Source organism: Mytilus trossulus, unplaced genomic scaffold (assembly GCF_036588685.1).
Source record: "Mytilus trossulus isolate FHL-02 unplaced genomic scaffold, PNRI_Mtr1.1.1.hap1 h1tg000373l__unscaffolded, whole genome shotgun sequence".
Classification (NCBI taxonomy): Eukaryota; Metazoa; Mollusca; class Bivalvia; order Mytilida; family Mytilidae; genus Mytilus; species Mytilus trossulus.
In genome coordinates this window covers 362,015-383,504 of record NW_026963340.1, presented here as the reverse complement: position 1 = coordinate 383,504, position 21,490 = coordinate 362,015, and the positions used below count along the sequence as shown (strand labels likewise).

Genomic DNA, 21,490 nt, shown 5'->3' with positions numbered 1-21,490 from the left:
GTTGATTGACTGTCGTAGCAGCAAGACAACGTCATAATAACTTAGTCTTTAGTTGTTTTACATTTAGGAGATAACTGTATTGTATTTTAAGCTCCGACGGCATCAATTGGGGATTTGATGGTTGCAAATTAAGTTTACTGGCGACGCGTTAGCGGAGACAGTAAACGGGTATTTGCAACCATCAAATCCCAAATTGATGCCGTCGGAGCTTAAAATACAATATTGTTATCTCCATTCTAATGAAACTGACATAAATTGAGAAAACAATGTTAAAACATGTATTTAAAATCTGTTATATGCCGTCTGCGCTTGCGCTTACGTCCCATAGCATCAATTGTCAATTGATGCCATGTAAGAAAGTGACGTTATCCAATCAAAATGAACGTTACAAACGTTGTTGCATTAGAATTAAAACTACAATGTAGTGCTCAATCTCATTAAAATCCGATGTTGAGGGTAGCGTATCAGAACATTGGATTTTAATGAGATTGTGTAGTGCTGAAATTCACAGAAACTTATAACCTAGTAGCAAGCAGCTAGCTTTTGACAAGGTAACATGATACATCGTAAATATTCGGCGAAATTGTAGACTGACTTCAACACTCAACGCAACACTGTCAACACTATAAACTAACCAGATGCTCCGCCGGGCGTAGCTTTATACGACCGCAGAGGTTGAACCCTGAACGGTTGGGGCAAGTATGGACACAACATTCAAGCTGGATTCCACTCTAAATTTGGATTGTGATTAAATAGTTGACACAGCATAGGTTTCTGACACAGAATGAATGTATTCAAATGAACTTAAAATTTTTGTTTTCTCTTAGAGCAATTCACTATGCTGTTGAACATGTTGAATATTAATCCTCTCAAAAAAATGTTTGAAGAAATTTTCTTTTTATTTATGAAATTTCAAATGAGAAAAATTGAACCCAATTTTTTATTCACATCCCCCTTTCCCTTATTCCAAAACTAATTCTATTAAAATACACTGTATTCTAATGGAGTTTGCAACAATTACTACTCATTTAAATACATCATAAAATATTAAGATGTAAAAAAACTGCTTGTTATCACTGAATGGTAAAGATTATTTAAATTTATCAGTTGGTAGTAAAAAGTGAATATACATTGTATATTGTATATAACAAAGATTTAAGTTGATTCTGGACAAAGAAAGATAACTCCAATTAAAAAAATTCTTGCAGATATTTCTTGCTTACTATACTGGACAAAGAAAGATAACTCTTAATTAAAAAAAAATTTGCTATTTCACAATATTGTGAAATTAGATATTTCTTGCCATTGCACAATACTGTGCAATTGAAAAGACTTGCTATTGCACAATACTTAATATAATAATTTTAGATCCTGATTTGGACCAACTTGAAAACTGGGCCCATAATCAAAAATCTAAGTACATGTTTAGATTCAGCATATCAAAGAGGCCCAAGAATTTAATTTTTGTTAAAATCAAACTTAGTTTAATTTTGGACCCTTTGCACTTTAATTTAGACCAATTTTAAAACTGGGCCAAAAATTAAGAATCTACATACACAGTTAGATTTGGCATATCAAAGAACCCCAATTATTCAATTTTTGATGAAATCAAACAATGTTTAATTTTGGACCTCAATTTGGGCCAACTTGAAAACTGGGCCAATAATCAAAAATCTAAGTACAGTTTAAGATTCAGCATATCAAAGAACCCCAAGGTTTCAATTTTTGTTAAAATCAAACTAAGTTTAATTTTGGACCCTTTGGACCTTAATGTAGACCAATTTGAAAACGGGACCAAAAATTAAAAATCTACATACACAGTTAGATTTGGCATATTAAAGAACCCCAATTATTCAATTTTGATGAATTCAAACAAAGTTTAATTTTGGACCCTTTGGGCCCCTTTTTCCTTAACTGTTGGGACCAAAACTCCCAAAATCAATACCAACCTTCCTTTTATAGTCATAAACCTTATGTTTAAATTTCATAGATTTCTATTTACTTATACTAACGCTATGGTGCGAAAACCAAGAAAAATGCTTATTTGGGTCCCTTTTTGGCCCCTAATTCCTAAACTGTTGGGACCGAAACTCCCAAAATCAATACCAACCTTCCTTTTGTGGTCATAAACATTGTGTCAAAATTTCATAGATTTCTATTAACTTAAACTAAAGTTATAGTGCAAAAACCAAGAAAATGCTTATTTGGGCCCTTTTTGGCCCCTAATTCCTAAAATGTTGGGACCAAAACTCCCAAAATCAATACCAGCCTTCCTTTTATGGTCATAAACCTTGTGTTAAAATTTCATAGATTTCTATTCACTTTTACTAAAGTAAGAGTGCGAAAACTAAAAGTATTTGGACGACGACGAACCAGAATCAGGGCTGACGGACCCGTATTCCCTACCACCTATCCCCTAAAGCATATTCTTACCATCCCTTTGTGGAAACTTGTGCCAGTTCTTCTTCTTCTTCTTCCGAATACGGGAGTAGACTCCTAGGTAGGAGTGTAAAACTTCCCAGGACTTGAGTTGTGGTATAATTTCAGAGAAATCCGTATTGGAATGATAAGATCAGGTCGCCTTATTGATATTACAGAGGAAATTGGAAAAGATAACATGTATGGTCGATGAGCAAGGAAGTAAAAAGTTTCATGTCAAAGCAAAACGAAAGTGAAAGTAGATATTTGGGAGTGATTATTCGATGTCCATGATGTCCGTTCTAGGGAATCTCAGTATAAAATTGAAGACAATAAATATTCAACAATACATTCTACTTTTATGTCAATATTTTCAACTTTTCATAACTTACTTTGTGTGTGATTTGTCCGTCTTATAATGACCTTGTTGGTCTTTCACAACCAGACAGAAAACGCTGACAAACCATATCCTTCACAGCGCCATCTATGTTTTCTCAAGGAATAGATCCTGATCCTGATCCTAAGGTCAATAATTGACACTACTGTTCTCTGTGTGCTATCTTCCTCCTCTTATGGTACACCGTTGCTCGAGGTAATATCTCGCGGTACTTTGGTATACTTGTTTAGGCGCAGGATCGGGAATCAGGGATTGCAAGTTCTTGGAATCTCCCTGATTTTGTAATATATTCCCCTACAATTTGCGATGTTGCTTCGTAGGTTTCTCTTTTTGGTGGTGCTAGTATTGACTGTATATTTGTTGGATCGATGTTAAGTAGTTCCATTTGTCTTCGCATGTCCTCTCTTTCTTGTTGGTATCTTGGGCAGTATAGCAGGAAGTGTTCTGATGTTTCTTCTTCTCCGCATTCACAATATGGCGTGAGGGATTGACCGATTTGGTTTCTGTATTTGTTAAGTCTGCTGTAGCCCGTTCTTATTTCTGACAATATTCTTCCTATTTGGTTGTTAGGCTTGTCTAGTTGTGCGTCCTTACCAACGATAGGAATTAGGTTGAAAAGCTGTCTTCCAGTTTCACTAATTGTCCATCTGCTTTGCCATTTGAGTTTTGTAGACATCTTGACTGCACATCTTACATCTGACATGGTTATGACATTATACTGATCATTTAGTGATGAGGCCTCTTTTGCAGCGTCTTTTGCCAACTGGTCCGCTATCTCGTTCCCGGCTATATTAGCATGGCCTGGGATCCAAGATAGGGTTGTTAGTATGCCGTGTCTTAAGAGCGTTCCCATGCATTCTTTGATATCAGTAATTGTGTCGATGTAGTTAGAAGATTTCCAGTTCAGAGTCAAGATGCCTACAGCAGTCTGGCTATCTGACAGTATTTTAAGCTCAGAAAACTGGTCCTTTATAGTTGTTATACAGTGCTCCAGGACCATTAGTATGGCTACTAGTTCAGCAAGAAGTATCGATCCTCTATTAGCTACTGGCCTCTTTAGACTTATGCCTTGGCTATTTCCAGAATATACTACTGCTCCTGCCCCACATGGTCCCGGGTTACCTTGACATGAACCATCAGTGAATGCCACTACTGTTGAGTCTGTGCTGTCTCCTAATAGGTCCTTTACAACCTGTTTACTTTCAACAGTTTGTTCGGCTGTTCTGTTCTTTGAGCTACCTAGGCGACTCCAATAACTTGGTGATCTCCTTAGCATGACATCTACACCAGCTTTGTATGTGAATTCTGGTTCTATAAGTTTGATGTCAACTTTTGTGGCTTTGAACATGTCTATGGATTGGTTTATAGCTTTACCAAATGGAGAGTCCTGTTGTTCATAGGTTGCGTTGTTTGTTAAATACTGTTCTAGTTGTTGTTTAATTGGTTCTGCTATGTTCTTTGATTGTATTTTTGCCAGTTCACGTACTGATATTTCCTCTATTCTGAGGTCTATGGGTTGTATGTTGGCTTCAACTTCCATTGCCTCTCTACCTGATGTTCCTGGTAGTCCTAGGCATATTGACAAGCCTTTTCTTTGTACAGCTTCTAATTTCTTCATATTCTCTGCAGATGTTATTTGCCAGACTGGGCATGCATACTCCATGATAGATCTAACCATGCTGTTGTATATTTGAAGTAGTTTTGATCTTGATATTCCTCCCATGCCCTTAATATCTCTAATTACATATATTGCATTATTTGCCCTCTTCTGCATCAGATTGATGTGGGTGTCAAATTTAAGCTTCTCGTCTAGAGTTACTCCAAGTAGCTTTGGTGTTGGACTATATCTATAGGAGAAGGAGTTGACTTTTAATGTTTTCTGCTCTGCATCTGTGTTGCCTTTTGAGAATAGGCATACTTCACACTTTTCCAGGTTTACATTAATTCTCCATTTTTCTGTCCATTTTAAAATAGTTTTGACATCCTCTGAAGTTCTTTCTTTCATTTCCTTTATGTCTTTCCCCTTATGCCATAAAGTGCCATCATCTGCAAACTTGCAATTTTCTCCTTTTGTGTTATCCATTATATCAGCTATGAATATGTTAAACAAGGTGGGTGAAAGTACTGACCCTTGTGGCAAGCCGATTTTGGTATCAAATTGTTCTCCAAAGAAGTTATTCAGCATACATCTGGCTGTTCGATTTGTGAGAAAGCTGTTTATCCATAACCAGGTCTTTCCCTTTATCCCAAGTTTATGCAGCTTGATCATTAACCCCTCACGCCATATTGAGTCATATGCCTTTTCAAGGTCCACTAGCCATGCAAGAGTTGATTCATCCTCATTGAAACCATCAGCTATTGTTTGGACTAACCGAAGTAGAGCATTGGTGGTTGAGTGATTCTTTCTGAACCCTTCTTGAGTTAAATCAATCAATCTGTGACCCTCAATATATGCCACAATGCGTTCTAGGATGACTCTCTCCATTAGTTTGCATATAATGCAAGTTAGGCTGATTGGTCTGTAAGAAGAGGATGAGTAATAGCTGGTTTTTCCTGGTTTTCTTAGAAATTTTACATCTGCCATTTTCCATTCTGTTGGTAATTCCCCTTTTTGCCATATGATGTTCATCATTGTTACTAAGGCTTCTGTAAATTTGTCACCTGCATGCTTATAGAATTCAGCAAACTGCTGATCTGGTCCTGGGGCAGTCCCCGTGCGAAGGCGGTATATAGCTGCTTCTACCTCGTCTTTGTCTATTTCTCTATCAAAGCCTTCTCTATGTTGATCTGTTTCATTTGCTGCCTGATACATGTTATTTAGTTCTTTGTATTCTTTGTTGATACTATCATAAAATTCTTTATCAAATGACTCATCCTTTAGGTGGCTACCTCCAAAGAAAATTTTTTGTAGAAGTTCAACTTTACTTTTGTTGTCAAATATTGGATCTTTATTTTCAACAATTAATGGGAGTACTGAGTTATCTTCTGTTTTCCTGAATAGAAAAACGTGAAAATGTTGATTTACTGTTTTGTAGGGCAACAATTTCATACGATTAAACCAAATATTAGCTATTGAAGTTTTTTATTGGAAGTTTATATATACTTTTTATTATGTTGCAACTAGATCATTACCGATATCAAGTTAAACAACTTTTAAAAATAAATACAAACTAGCTGTGACTACAAATTTTAGCATATTTGAAACAAAAATACGAAAAATGTGTCGCTACAAATATTAAGCTTATCATAGGATTTTTTTTGTTGTGTATACATATATTACTAATTATATCTCTTATAAAAAAACTTCCATTGATTAAAAAAATAGATCATTCTACTACATGTATATGATATATGGGGACATGTAGTTAAAACCCCCTCCCCCTTTTTGTTCTGGGTTAGTAACCCTCCCTTTTGAAATGGCTGGATCCGAATTATGATGTCTGGCAAGGCTGTCTTAAATTTTTTCTGGGACGAAGGCCTTTTGTACGGTACTCGTCCGTTTCGTTTCCGTTTGGTATCCGTTACGTGTCCGTTAATATAACATAACTGTTGAGACAATGCAATAAACCACACCACACCACACCACACCACAACATACCATAAAACGACATAACATAAAATTACATATAACATGACATAACATTACATAACATAATAACATAACATAACATAACATAACATAACATAACATAACATAACATAACATAACATAACATAACATAACATAACATAACATAACATAACATAACATAACATAACATAACATAACATAATAGTCATACTTATTAAGATAAACACATTAACGTTTTGTTTTCGTAACAGATAGAGGGAATAAGATTTAAGATTTAAAAAAATAAAAAGATAAATTGGTTTTCAGTTTTGTCCGTATTGATTTGGCAACTTCTTCTTGTCTCCGTATGAGCCTCCTTTAAATAGGAGCACCACCATAGTTATGGCGTATAAAGGAGGACATTTGGAGCCTGTATCGGTACAGATTAATATGAGCATTTGCCTACCCAATTCCCCAGCCAGGCCGTGACGGGTCTTATTACCAGAAAGTTAACCTTCCCAAAACATAAATACAATGCAATCAAATACAACATTGAACTGACACTTTACCTTAAAAATCTGTTATACGCATGTGTAATGAAACGTCAACAAAATTGACTTCCTGTGTTCTAGAAACAGAATGTAAACACATTTTCTTCGTTTTAGGTGTTAATACTAGAATTGATATAGTTTTAATGAAATGAAAAGCATTAAGTAAAGTAAAATGAGTTCCACTACACAGACACCAGAAGGAGCGGAAGGTGGGTGTGATGTTCCGCCGAACAAATCTGAGACACCAGAAAACGAAGACTCCACATTTTATGAATGTAACATTTGTCTTGACACTGCCAAAGATGCTGTTGTCAGCATGTGTGGTCATTTGTTTTGGTAAGTATATCATTCCACTGTATATTGTTATTTTAAATAGGCCTAGTGCAAAATAAAAAAAAAGTCAAACATATCTAATGTCACTCGAGAATCGAGATGATAAAATTATATTTGTAATTAATTGGTTATCCAGATCAAGGACTGAATGGGGATATATTAGTCCAAATAATTAGGACGTCTTGAAAGACGTCATTATCATAATTATTCGTAGTAAGGCGTCAGAGAAAAAAATTATAATAGCCTTTCAAGACGTCATAATTATTTGGACTAGGGATATATCAGCTTTCTGATGATTCTTAATGGCAGTCACTCTTGATTTTAAGAAGGCATTCACAGTACCTGTTCATTCATAGTCACTATTTCATAATGTTTAAAACAGCTTCACCATTGGTGATCTTCAATATAAATGAAGCTGTAACTGTATACAGTTGTACATAGTCAGAGATTACTCTGAAGTCCAACGGCTTGTCTGGCAAATCAGCCCTTGGACATCAGAGTAATATTGGACTAAGTTGTACATTGTATATCATCATCAGAAGAAGACATAAGTCATGATATTTATTCATTTTTTCACAGTCAATGATTTTTATTTCTGTACTTTTTAATACTACAACAGTACAACACCTACTTGTTTCATCAAACACTTTTACAAGCGACCATGGTGACTTACCTAGGAGTGTTGGGAGAAGAAGAAACAGACTGACCATATTTATTTCATTTTTTTGGTAAAAATTTGTCTTGCATATGCATGCATGCATTAATATTATATTTTAAATGTTACTGGTACAGTGTCCACAGAAGAAGTCAACTTATTGTCACTCAGATATAAAAAAAAAATAAAAGAATCATGCAGTATTCAATAGCTAGATATGATATAATTCAACCATATCTCTATCTTAAATCAATACATTTTCAGCTGGCCATGTCTACATCAGTGGTTAGAAACAAGACCTAACAGAAAACTGTGTCCAGTTTGTAAAGCTGGAATAGATAAAGATAAAGTAATACCTATTTATGGCAGAGGGTCAACAGATAAAACTGACCCAAGGTAGGTTAAGCAGTGAATTATAGAACATGTAGAATAATCATAATAAAAATTTAATATACCTTGCAAAAAGTCACCTGTAAAATTTTAAAATCAAAGCATGTATTTATGTTGATGATTGTAAATGTGAAGTAATGTTATGTCCAGAATAAAATCCCAACACTAGAACAGTGAACAAAAGATCTGTGTATATATTAGTAAATGTTAGATCATTTCTCCTTAAAATAGTTCAGAAATTATTAAAAATATTGCATCAATTTATCTTCAACAATGTATCTTTAGTTGAATTAAGTATAAATTCTTGTACATTTATCATGTTTATCATGTTTATACAAGTCTGACATAAAGGCTTGTGGATATAATTTTCATGTTTATATTATTGTAGAGAAAAGTTGCCTCCAAGACCCCCAGGTCAAAGAGCAGAACCTGAAAATAATGGAGGGGTGAGTTTAACAAGTTATTCTTTAATTTAACAAGACCATAAATTTTATCGGTACAATTACTGATTTATCATCAGTGTTCCAGCTAGGATTTCAAAAGGGCAGGGTGCCAATTCTAAAAAGGGCATTTAACGCGCGTTATGATACTATGAAAAGGGCATATTTCAATAAAAGATGTTAATCAAATATTGTGTTTATTCGTTGAATCACAGGTTATACAAGAACAACATCATTAGCCCATAGAGACTCTATCTCTTACTTTTAAGGCTGAAAAACTTGTCAAGCAGCTTGTCACACAAGTTTTTTTATCATTGCTTGGCACAGTTGAACTTTATATGCAGTATGTTTTGAAAGGTGACCTGTTTAATACTGTTTCTATGGTCTGCCACATTTTACCAGTTTCACCTTTCTACCACTGCTGTGCTTAATGGCAATACAGCACAAAACAGCTGTGCTCAGTAAATTGCACAACTTTAGGATATATAGCAACAGTGAAAAATTGCATCAAAAATAAAGAATACAGAAAAAGATGACCAAGGCACCTTACCAACACTGCTACTAAGCCCCTCTTTAACTTTTCCCATAACTCAAAATAAATACCTAACCATATATATTCTTAAACAAGAAGTATGTAGACATATTGTAGAATATGTAAATGCTAGGAAAAAAATCAGATTGAGTTATCTTTCTTTATTCGGGTGTGCTCCTTCTTTGGAGGATTATAAACAGCACGTAAATATGATGTAAATATGCAACTTCCGAAGCAAGGTTGTCGGCTCTCCGAACATTCCCGAAGTCCTTGCTTGGAAGTTGGTAAATATGATCACAATATGGCGGCCGTTTTTATTATTTTCGTATCAAAAATGAAGGCAGTCAATGACAAATACGTCTGAATTTTTTGTTTTTTCATGGAAAACAAGTAAAACAATGTTTTCAACGAGTTTATTATGGTTTTCAACTTTCTGTCAATACGTTTCCTCCATGAAACTACGGCAAACATCGCAAATTGTGTCCAAGTTGTTGTACGCACATTTCTTCAAAGATAATTGCTGACTGACCGATTCTATTGAATGAATTAATGTTGATGATCACTAATGACCCATCCGATAAACAGATTACCTATAACAACAGATTATGTCACCAGTTGTAACCGTTGATTTGCTTGGGGTCGTAAAAAAAGTCAAACTTTTCCCCAGGTAAAATTTAGTAATAAGCGTATCATATCAATTATATATACGAACAAATTAATATGCAATCGATCTTCAAAAAAGGCAGGGCGCCCTCTGAAAACGGCCTAGCTGGAACACTGATCATGAGTATTGGAAAATTCATACTTTCTATGGCAAAATGTACAGTCAAATATTAAAAGTGCATTGAACATGTTGAAAGACATTAGATTATGATTACCAATAAGACAATTCTACACCTATTGTTTTAACACATTATTATTCAAACAGAAAGTTTACAAACAATGTGCACACAAGTCATACTAGTAGAGGAAGCTTTAGCAATAGATAATACTGAAATTTAAGAAATTATTTTGTGCATTCATTATTGGGACTTTGAAGCTAAAATGTGATTTTATTTTTTGTGAATTTGAGAAAAATCCGGTTTAATTCATAATTTTTTCTCTCACAAAATTTGAGTTAAAAATTATTGAGATTATAACCCTGTTGCATTTTTCGTAATACATTTGTAATAATAACATTAAAATATATTTGTAATACAAAACATGCAATAATTTCTGAATTTTACAGATAATGAACAAAATAATACATAAAATGATTTTTTTCTAGGCTTTCCCTGGATTTGGATTGGGTGATGGAGGATTCCAGATGTCGTTTGGTATTGGAGCTTTTCCTTTTGGAATATTTGCATCAGCGTTTAATTTTAATGATGGAAGACCTGCTCCAGGTATGTTTGAAACAAATTGATATTTTGTCTCTAGTTACTAACTCATCTTGATAAAAGAGGGACGTTTAAACTAAAATATCCAAAAATAAACTGATAGTATCATGGCTAAAAAAGAAAAACCTCAACAGACAAATAATAGTACACAAAACACAACATAGAAAATATTGACTAAGCTTGCAACACAAACCCCAACAAAAATTGGGAGTCATCTCAGGTGCTCTGGAAGGATAAGCAGATCCTGCTTGATAAATGCCTTGTTTCATGTAAATATTCCAGACCCTATGAGTATTCGGACCGTACACGTACGGTCTAAACTGTATGCATACTTTTTCAAAATACTCATACGGTCGGACCGTATGCGTACCGTCTGACTAATATTCAAAAGTTGGTCAAGTTTATTAGATACAAATGCATATAGCAGATCAACATAAATTATCACTATCACAATTTAAACTATCAAATTAATGTTAAAAAAGTCCAATTGTAATTGAAACAAAAACTTTATTTTTTAACTTTTTTTTAATTCACGCTAATTAAATATGTTAATCTCTTGTATTAAGCATTTCGATCAGTAATACATTAATTGTATTATGAACTAAGATAATGTGGAAGTTCAATTGTTTTAGAATATTTTACAACTTTACCAAAAAATGCAAATGTAAAAGAACATGCATGAACTGCATGCATGAAAATGCTAAAAATATTACGTTACTTGAAATGTGTCACCTTGAGCAGGAGTACCAAAATAGGATTCAGATATACAATTAAACAAATCCATTAGTTCAATTGTTCGTTTGTTCATTTTATCTATCTAATTGTAATAAATTATCAATAACAATTTGTAAAAATTAAAAATAAAGATTGTTTCAATTTAACCCATATGATCAAATAACGTGTATGGTCAGCTCGTACTGGACCGTACGCGTATACTCATACGGTTTGACCGTACCCGTATGGTTGGACTGTATGAGTATACGTATACGGTCCCGAACCGTACACATATGGTCCAAATACTCATATGGTCTGGAACATAAATACTTTACTTTTAAATAATTACATTATTATTAAAACTCATTCAAAAGACTAGTGGCAAAGTAAACCCTTCAAAATATTGACATAGAACTGTAAGATTGAATAGGGCCTTCATACATGTATCTCCAAATCTAAATAATCAATTAACTATAATATATCTCTTCAAGTAGGTATAGGGAGGAGTGTAGTGTTTGTGATCTTACTTATTTTGTCATCCAATTTCATAAGTTTAAGGTCTCAAGACTCAATTTTCAACTGTCAAGTAATACACTTGTGTATTTGTGACTATAAAGTCATATATTGATGCAATATATAAAAATATACCACATAAAATTGAGAAAGGAAATGGTGAATATGTCAAAGCAACAACCACCCAACCATAGAGCAAACAACAGCCGAAGGCAACCAATGGGTCTTCAATGTAGCGAGAATTCCCGCACCCGTAGGTGTCCTTCAGCTGGCCCCTAAAATATGCATAATAGTACAGTGATAATGGACGTCATACTAAACTCCGAATTATACACAAGAAACTAAAATTTAAAATCATACAAGACTAACAAAGGCCAGAGGCTCATGACTTGGGACAGGCGCAAAATTGCGGCGGGGTTAAACATGTTTATGAGATCTCAACCCTCCCCCTATACATCTAGCCAATGTAGAAAAATAAACGCATAACAATGTGTACATTTAAAATTCAATTCAAGAGAAGTCCGATGTCAAAAGATGTAACAAAAGAAAATAAATAAAATGACAATAATACACATGTTTGATCTGACTAAAATGTGAGAATTGATGACATATATCTTAAAGTTCAGAATCTTTGAAAAAATAGTGGATCTAGCTCTCTTCAATTCCAATGCTATACCCTGCAATAATCTATACATACACATTAAAAGTGTGTCACGACCTTTATATAAATCTGGTTGTTGAAATGAATTTGTACTGTTTGTTTAAGTCTTTATTAAAAAAAATACTGGTTTTGCTCTCAAAAAAGGGGAAGTAACTTTTATCAAATTTAATATTTTTCTTCACAGTCTTTATTTAATATTTGGTTGTTAAAGGTTATAACCAGCAAATTTTTGGAATTATTTCATACTGTATATTTTAGGACTTAAAGTTAACAATGTAATTATATGTCAACATTTACTTCACCAGCTCTAAAAGAAGGGACGTAACTTTTATCATGTTTATTTACAGCCTTTACACATATGTACTGTGGATTCATTTAATAATAATGAATCCAGTCATTGACAATATTTAGTTGTTCAAAGGAACAAACAACAAATTATTAGAATTAATCATTACTGTATATGAAAGATTTTAGAAAAGTACACAGTCATAACAGTGTTTTTATATGTGAAAAATTATTTCATTAGGACTAGAAGGGAGATAACTCTTATTCTAATTTAAAATGCTTTCTTTTATTTACAGCCGCACCGGGTTCACCACATCACACAGAGGAACAATTCCTGTCTAAAGTTTTCTTATGGGTGGCCGTGTTGTTTATGTTTTGGCTGCTTATCGCATGATTCTGTTATGAATGGATGATACTAAGATTGAAAGGGCATGTGGTGTGCAGATAGAATGAGTGGACTTGGATGAAAATTAATATATTGATTATATTTAGTTTAGAAATCAAATTATTCTGAAACGCTACATGTATCGAGAATGTTATAAGGAGACTGAATTTGAAAACCAGTCAAGAAAGTAAATTGAAATTGACTTTTGATTTATTTACTTATTTGCAAAACAATGATTTGTATATTTTGATGTATAAATTCATTTTCAAATTGGTTGATTTCTAAAAAATGAACATTCTTTGTTTATCATATATATTTCTATAATTTATTAACAGGGTAATTTAATATGATTATAATTTGTATCAGTATTTGTTCCTACTAATGCAATATCTTGTCAAATATTTGTGATTTTTTTGCCAAAAGAGATATATGATTTGTTACACATGCAATTTGCAAAAATCGCAGTAATAAACCTGATAAATGCACATTATAATTTTTATAATTTCAGATTTACAGTATGCCCTGCAAGTCAAATGATCTGAGCTGAAACCTTATGTTTCTTTAATATTATATTATGTTATGTTATCCCAACAACCTCCCAACAATCTTATTGTTTATTGTGCAATAGAGTGTTATTTATATATTCTAAAGATACAACTTACAAATACTAAGTTTACATGTAGGCACACTACTAAGGTCACCTCCAACCCCAAATACATACCAGATAGTTATTTCTAAAAAAAAATTCATATTATATTAAATTTGCTTCAAATGATTTTTTTATTATGCCTAAAAATTTATAAATATAGCTAGACAATTATGCACACATGAGAGTAAAATTATTTTTGATTGAAAACAGGAAATGAAGTTGTGTGCAACATGTGAAATTGCAAGCACTATTATTACAATGATAAGCGGAAACATCATTTTGACAAAACAATAAGCTGGATCTGGGATCAGAACCCCCCATTGAGACCACCTTATATAAATTGATCTATATTGGTATATCCTAGTCTGAATGCTTTGTGAGCTTGTTTCATTTATAAAGGCATTATCAATGTTTTTTTTTGTTTATGGTTGATAAGTTTTGTTGTTATATTTTTCGTATTAAGAAATGAATGGAAACTTCGATTTATATTTTTTCATCTTAAGACATACTTGATTAGAAACTTTGATTCATTAAAATTAACTGTTGTTTTAGAGGTCAATGGTACAATCATGTGATATATTGTATAGAATTTTATTCCTTGTTATTTGCTAATAAAACAGTATTACTGTAGGTTCATTATTATTCGTTGGATACAATTTTCGTAGATTTTGTTGATACAGGTGAACCACGAAATTAAATGTTCCAGGACTGACAAATTTCCAATAGACTTGTATGCAGACTTTGGCATAACCACAAAATTAAATATCCACAAACATGTAAGTTTCCTTCATCCACCAAAATTGACACCAATGTAATTACTATGAATCTATAGTATGTGTTTGTTATTTATTATTCTCAGATTAAAATGTTGTGTTTGTGTATGGTACTTTAATGAGAGATTGTTGTTGTCTTTATGCAGAGAATAGATATATATGTGTGTGTCTGTGATAGTGTACAAACAGAAATACTAATAAATATATTACAGAGTACACTAGCTTATTCTTTTGTTTATATTTTTTCTCCAGCAGGCAAAATGATTTGAGAGTTTGAAAAATTTAGTGTGATTTGGCATTCAACAAGTTGAACATAGTTTTACCTAAAATATCTGACCCCCTTTATCTGACTTGGATTTTTCCATTGGTGAAAGGATCTCTTTGATAAAAGAGGGACGAAAGATACCAAAGGGACAGTCAAACTCATAAATCTAAAACAAACTGACAAAACCATGGCTAAAAATTAAAAAGACAAACAGGCAAACAATAGTACACATGACACAACATAGAAAACTAAAGAATAAACAACACAAACCCCGCCAAAAACTAGGGGCGATCTCAGGTGATCCGGAAGGGTAAGCAGATCCTGCTCCACATGTGGCACCCGTTGTGTTGCTTATGTGATAAAAAATCTGGTTAAGTATAATTTGACACCACCTTCAGGATCAGGAGTTTTACTCCCAAATTTTACTCTTATAAGAGGGTGGTAAAGGGGAAATGAAAACACCCAAAATAAAAATTGCAAAAAACGTTGCACAGAAAATAAAAATAAGGAAAATGGAGCAGGAGAAAAACAATTGTAAACATCAATGGAATATGTACTAGAAGTTATTACTCAGCCGTTCTTGGAGATCATGCAGTCATGCTTTACTGACATGAAGACCCTGCAGTCAACTCCAATTGTTTGCTAGTTGCCAATTTGTGGAAAAAAATCATAGTAATCTTAATTAATATCATGGGAACACAATCTCGGGACTAACTTTAAATTAAGTCCTGGTTTACTTATTAATCAAAGGTGGGACAAACAAGATAATTTAAGACACACAACACTGAAAATAAATAAAGGAAAACACGAAGCCACACATCGAACTAAACACATAAGTGATATAAAACATTGATAAAATACAAAAAACATGAGAAATAAAAAGGCTGAAAATGTTGCATGAAAATATCCCTTTTTCCATAGAAAAATATTGCAAAAAGATGCTAAGTGTATATCAATGAAAAGGCAACCAAATGCCTTGAAAAAAGTAATACAGTGGTAAACACAAAATATTTTTTAAAGCATTAACATATAAAAGGAGACAAACACTGTCCAGGTTCCTGATTTATTACAAACTGTTGTCAACCTTTAACATAGCCTGAACCACAGGGACACCATTACAAACTGTTGTTAACCTTTAACATAGCCCGAACGACAGGGACAACATTACACACTGCTGTTAACCTTTAACATAGCCTGAACGACAGGGACACCATTACAAACTGTTGTTAACCTTTAACATAGCCTGAACGACAGGAACAACATTACAAACTGCTGTTAACCTTTAACATAGCCTGAACGACAGGGACACCATTACAAACTGTTGTTCACCTTAACCATAGCCTGAACCACAGGGACACCATTACAAACTGTTGTTAACCTTTAACATAGCCTGAACGACAGGGACACCATTACAAACTGTTGTTAACCTTTAACGTAGCCTGAATCACAGGGACAACATTACAAACTGTTGTTAACCTTTAACATAGCCTGAACCACAGGGACAACATTACAAACTGTTGTTAACCTTTAACATAGCCTGCACCACAGGGACAACATTAAAAACTGTTGTTCACCTTTAACATAGCCTGAACAGGGACAACATTACAAACTGTTGTTCACCTTTAACATAGCCTGAACCACAGGGACAACATTACAAACTGTTGTTAACCTTTAACATAGCCTGAACCACAGGGACAACATTACAAACTGCTGTTAACCTTTAACATAGCCTGAACGACAGGGACACCATTACAAACTGTTGTTAACCTTTAACATAGCCTGAACCACAGGGACAACATTACAAACTGTTCACCTTTAACATAGCCTGAACCACAGGGACAACATTACAAACTGTTCACCTTTAACATAGTCTGAACCACAGGGACAACATTACACACTGGTGTTAACCTTTAACATAGTCTGAACCACAGGGACAACATTACAAACTGTTGTTAACCTTTAACTACCTGAACCACAGGGACACCATTACAAACTGTTGTTAACCTTTAACATAGCCCGAACGACAGGGACAACATTACAAACTGCTGTTAACCTTTAACATAGTCTGAACCACAGGGACAACATTACAAACTGTTGTTAACCTTTAACATAGCCTGCACCACAGGGACAACATTAAAAACTGTTGTTCACCTTTAACATAGCCTGAACCACAGGGACAACATTACAAACTGTTGTTAACCTTTAACATAGTCTGAACCACAGGGACAACATTACAAACTGTTGTTAACCTTTAACTACCTGAACCACAGGGACACCATTACAAACTGTTGTTAACCTTTAACATAGCCCGAACGACAGGGACAACATTACAAACTGCTGTTAACCTTTAACATAGTCTGAACCACAGGGACAACATCACAAACTGTTGTTAACCTTTAACATAGTCTGAACCACAGGGACAACATTACAAACTATTGTTAACCTTTAACATAGTCTGAACCACAGGGACAATATTACAAACTGTTTTTAACCTTTAACATAGCCTGAACCACAGGGACAACATTACAAACTGTTGTTAACCTTTAACATAGTCTGAACCACAGGGACAACATTACAAACTATTGTTAACCTTTAACATAGCCTGAACCACAGGGACAACATTACAAACTGTTGTTCACTTTTAACATAGCCTGCACCACAGGGACAATTTTAAAAACTGTTGTTCACCTTTAACAGAGCCTGAACCACAGGGAAAACATTACAAACTGTTGTTCACCTTTAACATAGCCTCAACCACAGGGACAACTTTAAAAACTGTTGTTCACCTTTAACAGAGCCTGAACCACAGGGACAACATTAAACACTGTTGTTCACCTTTAACATAGCCTGAACCACATGAACAACATTAAAAACTGTTGTTAACCTTTAACATAGCCTGAACCACAGGGACAACATTACAAACTGTTGTTGACCTTGAACAAAGTCTGAACCACAGGGACAACATTACAAACTATTGTTCCCCTTGAACATAGCCTGCACCACATGAACAACATTACAAACTGTTGTTTACCTTTAACATAGCCTGAACCACAAGGACAACATTACAAACTGTTGTTAACCTTTAACAAAGCCTGCACCACATGAACAACATTACAAACTGTTGTTTACCTTTAACATAGCCTGAACCACAGGGACAACATAACAAACTATTGTTCCCCTTGAACATAGCCTGCACCACATGAACAACATTACAAACTGTTGTTTACCTTTAACATAGCCTGAACCACAGGGACAACTTTAAAAACTGTTGTTCACATTTAACATAGCCTGAACCACAGGGACAATATTAAAAACTGTTGTTCACCTTAGATATAGCCTGAACCACAGGGACAACATTACAAACTGTTGTTCACCTTTAACATAGCCTGAACCACAGGGACACCATTGCAAACTGTTGTTCACCTTTAACATAGCCTGAACCACAGCGACAACATTACACACTGTTGTTAGCCTTTAACATACCCTGAACCACAGGGACAACATTAAAAACTGTTGTTCACCTTGAACATAGCCTTAACCACAGGAACAACATTATAAACTATTGTTCCCCTTGAACATAGCCTGAACCACAGGGACAACATTAAAAACTGTTGTTCACCTTAGATATAGCCTGAACCACAGGGACAACATTACAAACTGTTGTTCACCTTTAACATAGCCTGAACCACAGGGACACCATTACAAACTGTTGTTCACCTTTAACATAGCCTGAACCACAGCGACAACATTACACACTGTTGTTAGCCTTTAACATACCCTGAACCACAGGGACAACATTAAAAACTGTTGTTCCCCTTGAACATAGCCTAAACCACAGGGACAACATTAAAAACTGTTGTTAACCTTTAACATAGCCTGAACCACAGGGACACCATTACAAACTGTTGTTAACCTTTAACATAGCCTGAACCACAGGGACAACATTACAAACTGTTGTTGACCTTTAACATAGCCTGCACCACAGGGACAACATAACAAACTGTTGTTAACCTTGAACATAACCTGAACCACAGGGACAGCATTACAAACTGCTGTTAACCTTTAACATAGCCTGAACCACAGGGACACCATTACAAACTGTTGTTAACCTTTAACATAGCCTGAACCACAGGGACAGCATTACAAACTGTTGTTAACCTTTAACACAGCCTGAACCACAGGGACAACATAACAAACTGTTGTTAACCTTTAACATAGCCTGAACCACAGGGACAACATTACAAACTATTGTTCACCTTTAACAAAGCCTGAACCACAGGGACAACATTACAAACTATTGTTAACCTTTAACATAGCCTGCACCACAGGGACAACATTACAAACTGTTGTTCATCTTTAACATAGCTTGAACCACAGGGACAACATTACAAACTATTGTTAACCTTTAACATAGCCTGAACCACAGGGACAACTTTAAAAACTGTTGTTCACCTTTAACATAGCCTGAACCACAGGGACAACATTAAAAACTGTTGTTTACCTTGAACATAGCCTGAACAACAGGGACAATATTACAAACTGTTGTTAACCTTTAACATAGCCTGAACCACAGGGACAACTTTAAAAACTGTTGTTCAACTTTAACATAGCCTGAACCACAGGGACAACATTAAAAACTGTTGTTTACCTTGAACATAGCCTTAACCACAGGGACACCATTACAAACTGTTGTTCACCTTGAACATAGCCTGAACCACAGGGACAACATTACAAACTGTTGTTAACCTTTAACATAGCCTGCACCACATGAACAACATTACAAACTGTTGTTAACCTTTAATAAATAAACGGTACCAATTTTCTTGCACCAGATGCGCATTTCGACAATACATGTCTCTTCAGTGATGCTCGTGGCCAAAATATTAAAAACCCAAGGTTAACATAGCCTGAACCACAGGGACAACTTTAAAAACTGTTGTTCACCTTTAACATAGCCTGAACCACAGGGACAACATTAAAAACTGTTGTTTACCTTGAACATAGCCTGAACAACAGGGACAATATTACAAGCTGTTGTTAACCTTTAACATAGCCTGCACCACATGAAAAACATTACAAACTGTTGTTAACCTTTAACATAGCCTGAACCACAGGGACAACTTTAAAAACTGTTGTTCACCTTTAACATAGCCTGAACACAGGGACAACTTTAAAAACTGTTGTTCACCTTTAACATAGCCTGAACCACAGGGACAACATTAAAAACTGTTGTTTACCTTGAACATAGCCTGAACCACATGAACAACATTACAAAATGCTGTTAATCTTTATTATAGTCTGAACCACAGGGACAACTTTAAAAACTGTTGTTTACCTTGAACATAGCCTGAACCACAGGGACAACATTACAAACTGTTGTTTACCTTGAACATAGCCTGAACCACAGGGACAACATTACAAACTGTTGTTTACCTTGAACATAGCCTGAACCACAGGGACAACATTACAAACTGTTGTTTACCTTGAACATAGCCTGAACCACAGGGACAACATTACAAACTGTTGTTCACCTTGAACATAGCCTGCACCACATGAACAACATTACAAAATGCTGTTAACCTTTATTATAGCCTGAACCACTGGGACACCACTACAAACTGCTGTTAACCTTTCTTATAGCCTGAACCACTGGGACACCACTACAAACTGCTGTTAACCTTTATTATAGCCTGAACCACTGGGACAACATTAAAAACTGTTTGTTCACCTGGAACATAGCCTGAACCACAGGGACAACACTACACACCGTTTTTGACTGATCAAACCACAAGAAAAACATTACAAACTGTTGTAAACCTTTAACATAGCCTCAATAAATATAACAAGCTGTTAACCTTTAACAGGTGCTAATTGATATAAATTCAGAAATATGTTACAAAGAAGATGAACTCATGTTTTAAATTTAGGTAGCCTTCAGCAAGTATTGTATAATTTGAACAGATTTTTCAGTTTGTTTATATGTTGTATTGTTACCACTGATCCAGTAAAGCGGATGGTTTAGTTCAAATATCTTTAACCCAAAACATTTTTCTTGTCCCTGTCTATAATGTATAACCCAGTAATTGCCATTGGTTGCTTTCTCTTGTATTTGCTTTTTGTTCATTGTTTTGGTATCAATCAGGACAATGGTTATCTTTTCTGCACTTGTTTTCACAATGTCAGGCTTTTATAGATAACAGTTTTGCATGTTTTGGCGCATTGCTGAAGGCTATGGTGTAGTCAGTTCTGTAAATTCAGAAATTATAATAAGGTATTTAATATTGCAGATAATGGGACTGAGTGATAAGTTCAATAACTGGACATCATTGAGATGGGAGCCATCTCTGTGGACCCCGCTGTGAATAGTGTGGTGAAAGATTTGTATTTTACCATAGGACATGGGGTTGTCAACTGAAGTTTTTAACCTTGACCTTTGACATAGGAAGTTGTACATACATTATGACACATCATCTGGTGTTGGTACATGTCAAGTATAAACTTTAAAATTATAATGGTTCTCAAGATATAGAACAGAGTTGGGACACAAATTGTTACAAAGGGACAGACTGATCACTTATATTACAGCAACCTGCTATTTGT

General features: G+C 34.6%; 2 protein-coding genes across 2 annotated transcripts; one reads left to right on the top strand and one right to left on the bottom strand.

The window, feature by feature from the left end:
- Nucleotides 1-3,041: 3,041 nt before the first annotated feature.
- LOC134701992 (uncharacterized) lies at nt 3,042-5,864 on the bottom strand. The gene has a single exon (XM_063563103.1). It carries the CDS (start codon nt 5,862-5,864, stop codon nt 3,042-3,044), a length of 2,823 nt encoding a protein of 940 aa, XP_063419173.1.
- A 1,070-nt stretch (nt 5,865-6,934) lies between these two features.
- Nucleotides 6,935-14,846, top strand: LOC134701902 (E3 ubiquitin-protein ligase RNF185-like). The gene is made up of 5 exons (XM_063563009.1): nt 6,935-7,252; nt 8,169-8,300; nt 8,683-8,740; nt 10,534-10,651; nt 13,115-14,846. Exons 1-5 carry the CDS (start codon nt 7,089-7,091, stop codon nt 13,210-13,212), a joined length of 570 nt encoding a protein of 189 aa, XP_063419079.1. The 5' UTR covers nt 6,935-7,088; the 3' UTR covers nt 13,213-14,846.
- Nucleotides 14,847-21,490: the final 6,644 nt, after the last annotated feature.

What these genes read in the sequence shown, in the direction of transcription:
- LOC134701992 (XM_063563103.1), bottom strand. Translation starts at nt 5,864, where the DNA reads ATGAAATTGTTGCCCTACAAAACAGTAAATCAACATTTTCACGTTTTT.
- LOC134701902 (XM_063563009.1), top strand. Translation starts at nt 7,089, where the DNA reads ATGAGTTCCACTACACAGACACCAGAAGGAGCGGAAGGTGGGTGTGAT. An exon ending in ATGTGTGGTCATTTGTTTTG is followed by an intron (nt 7,253 to 8,168) that starts GTAAGTATATCA and finishes ATACATTTTCAG; the next exon opens with CTGGCCATGTCTACATCAGT. An exon ending in AACCTGAAAATAATGGAGGG is followed by an intron (nt 8,741 to 10,533) that starts GTGAGTTTAACA and finishes ATTTTTTTCTAG; the next exon opens with GCTTTCCCTGGATTTGGATT.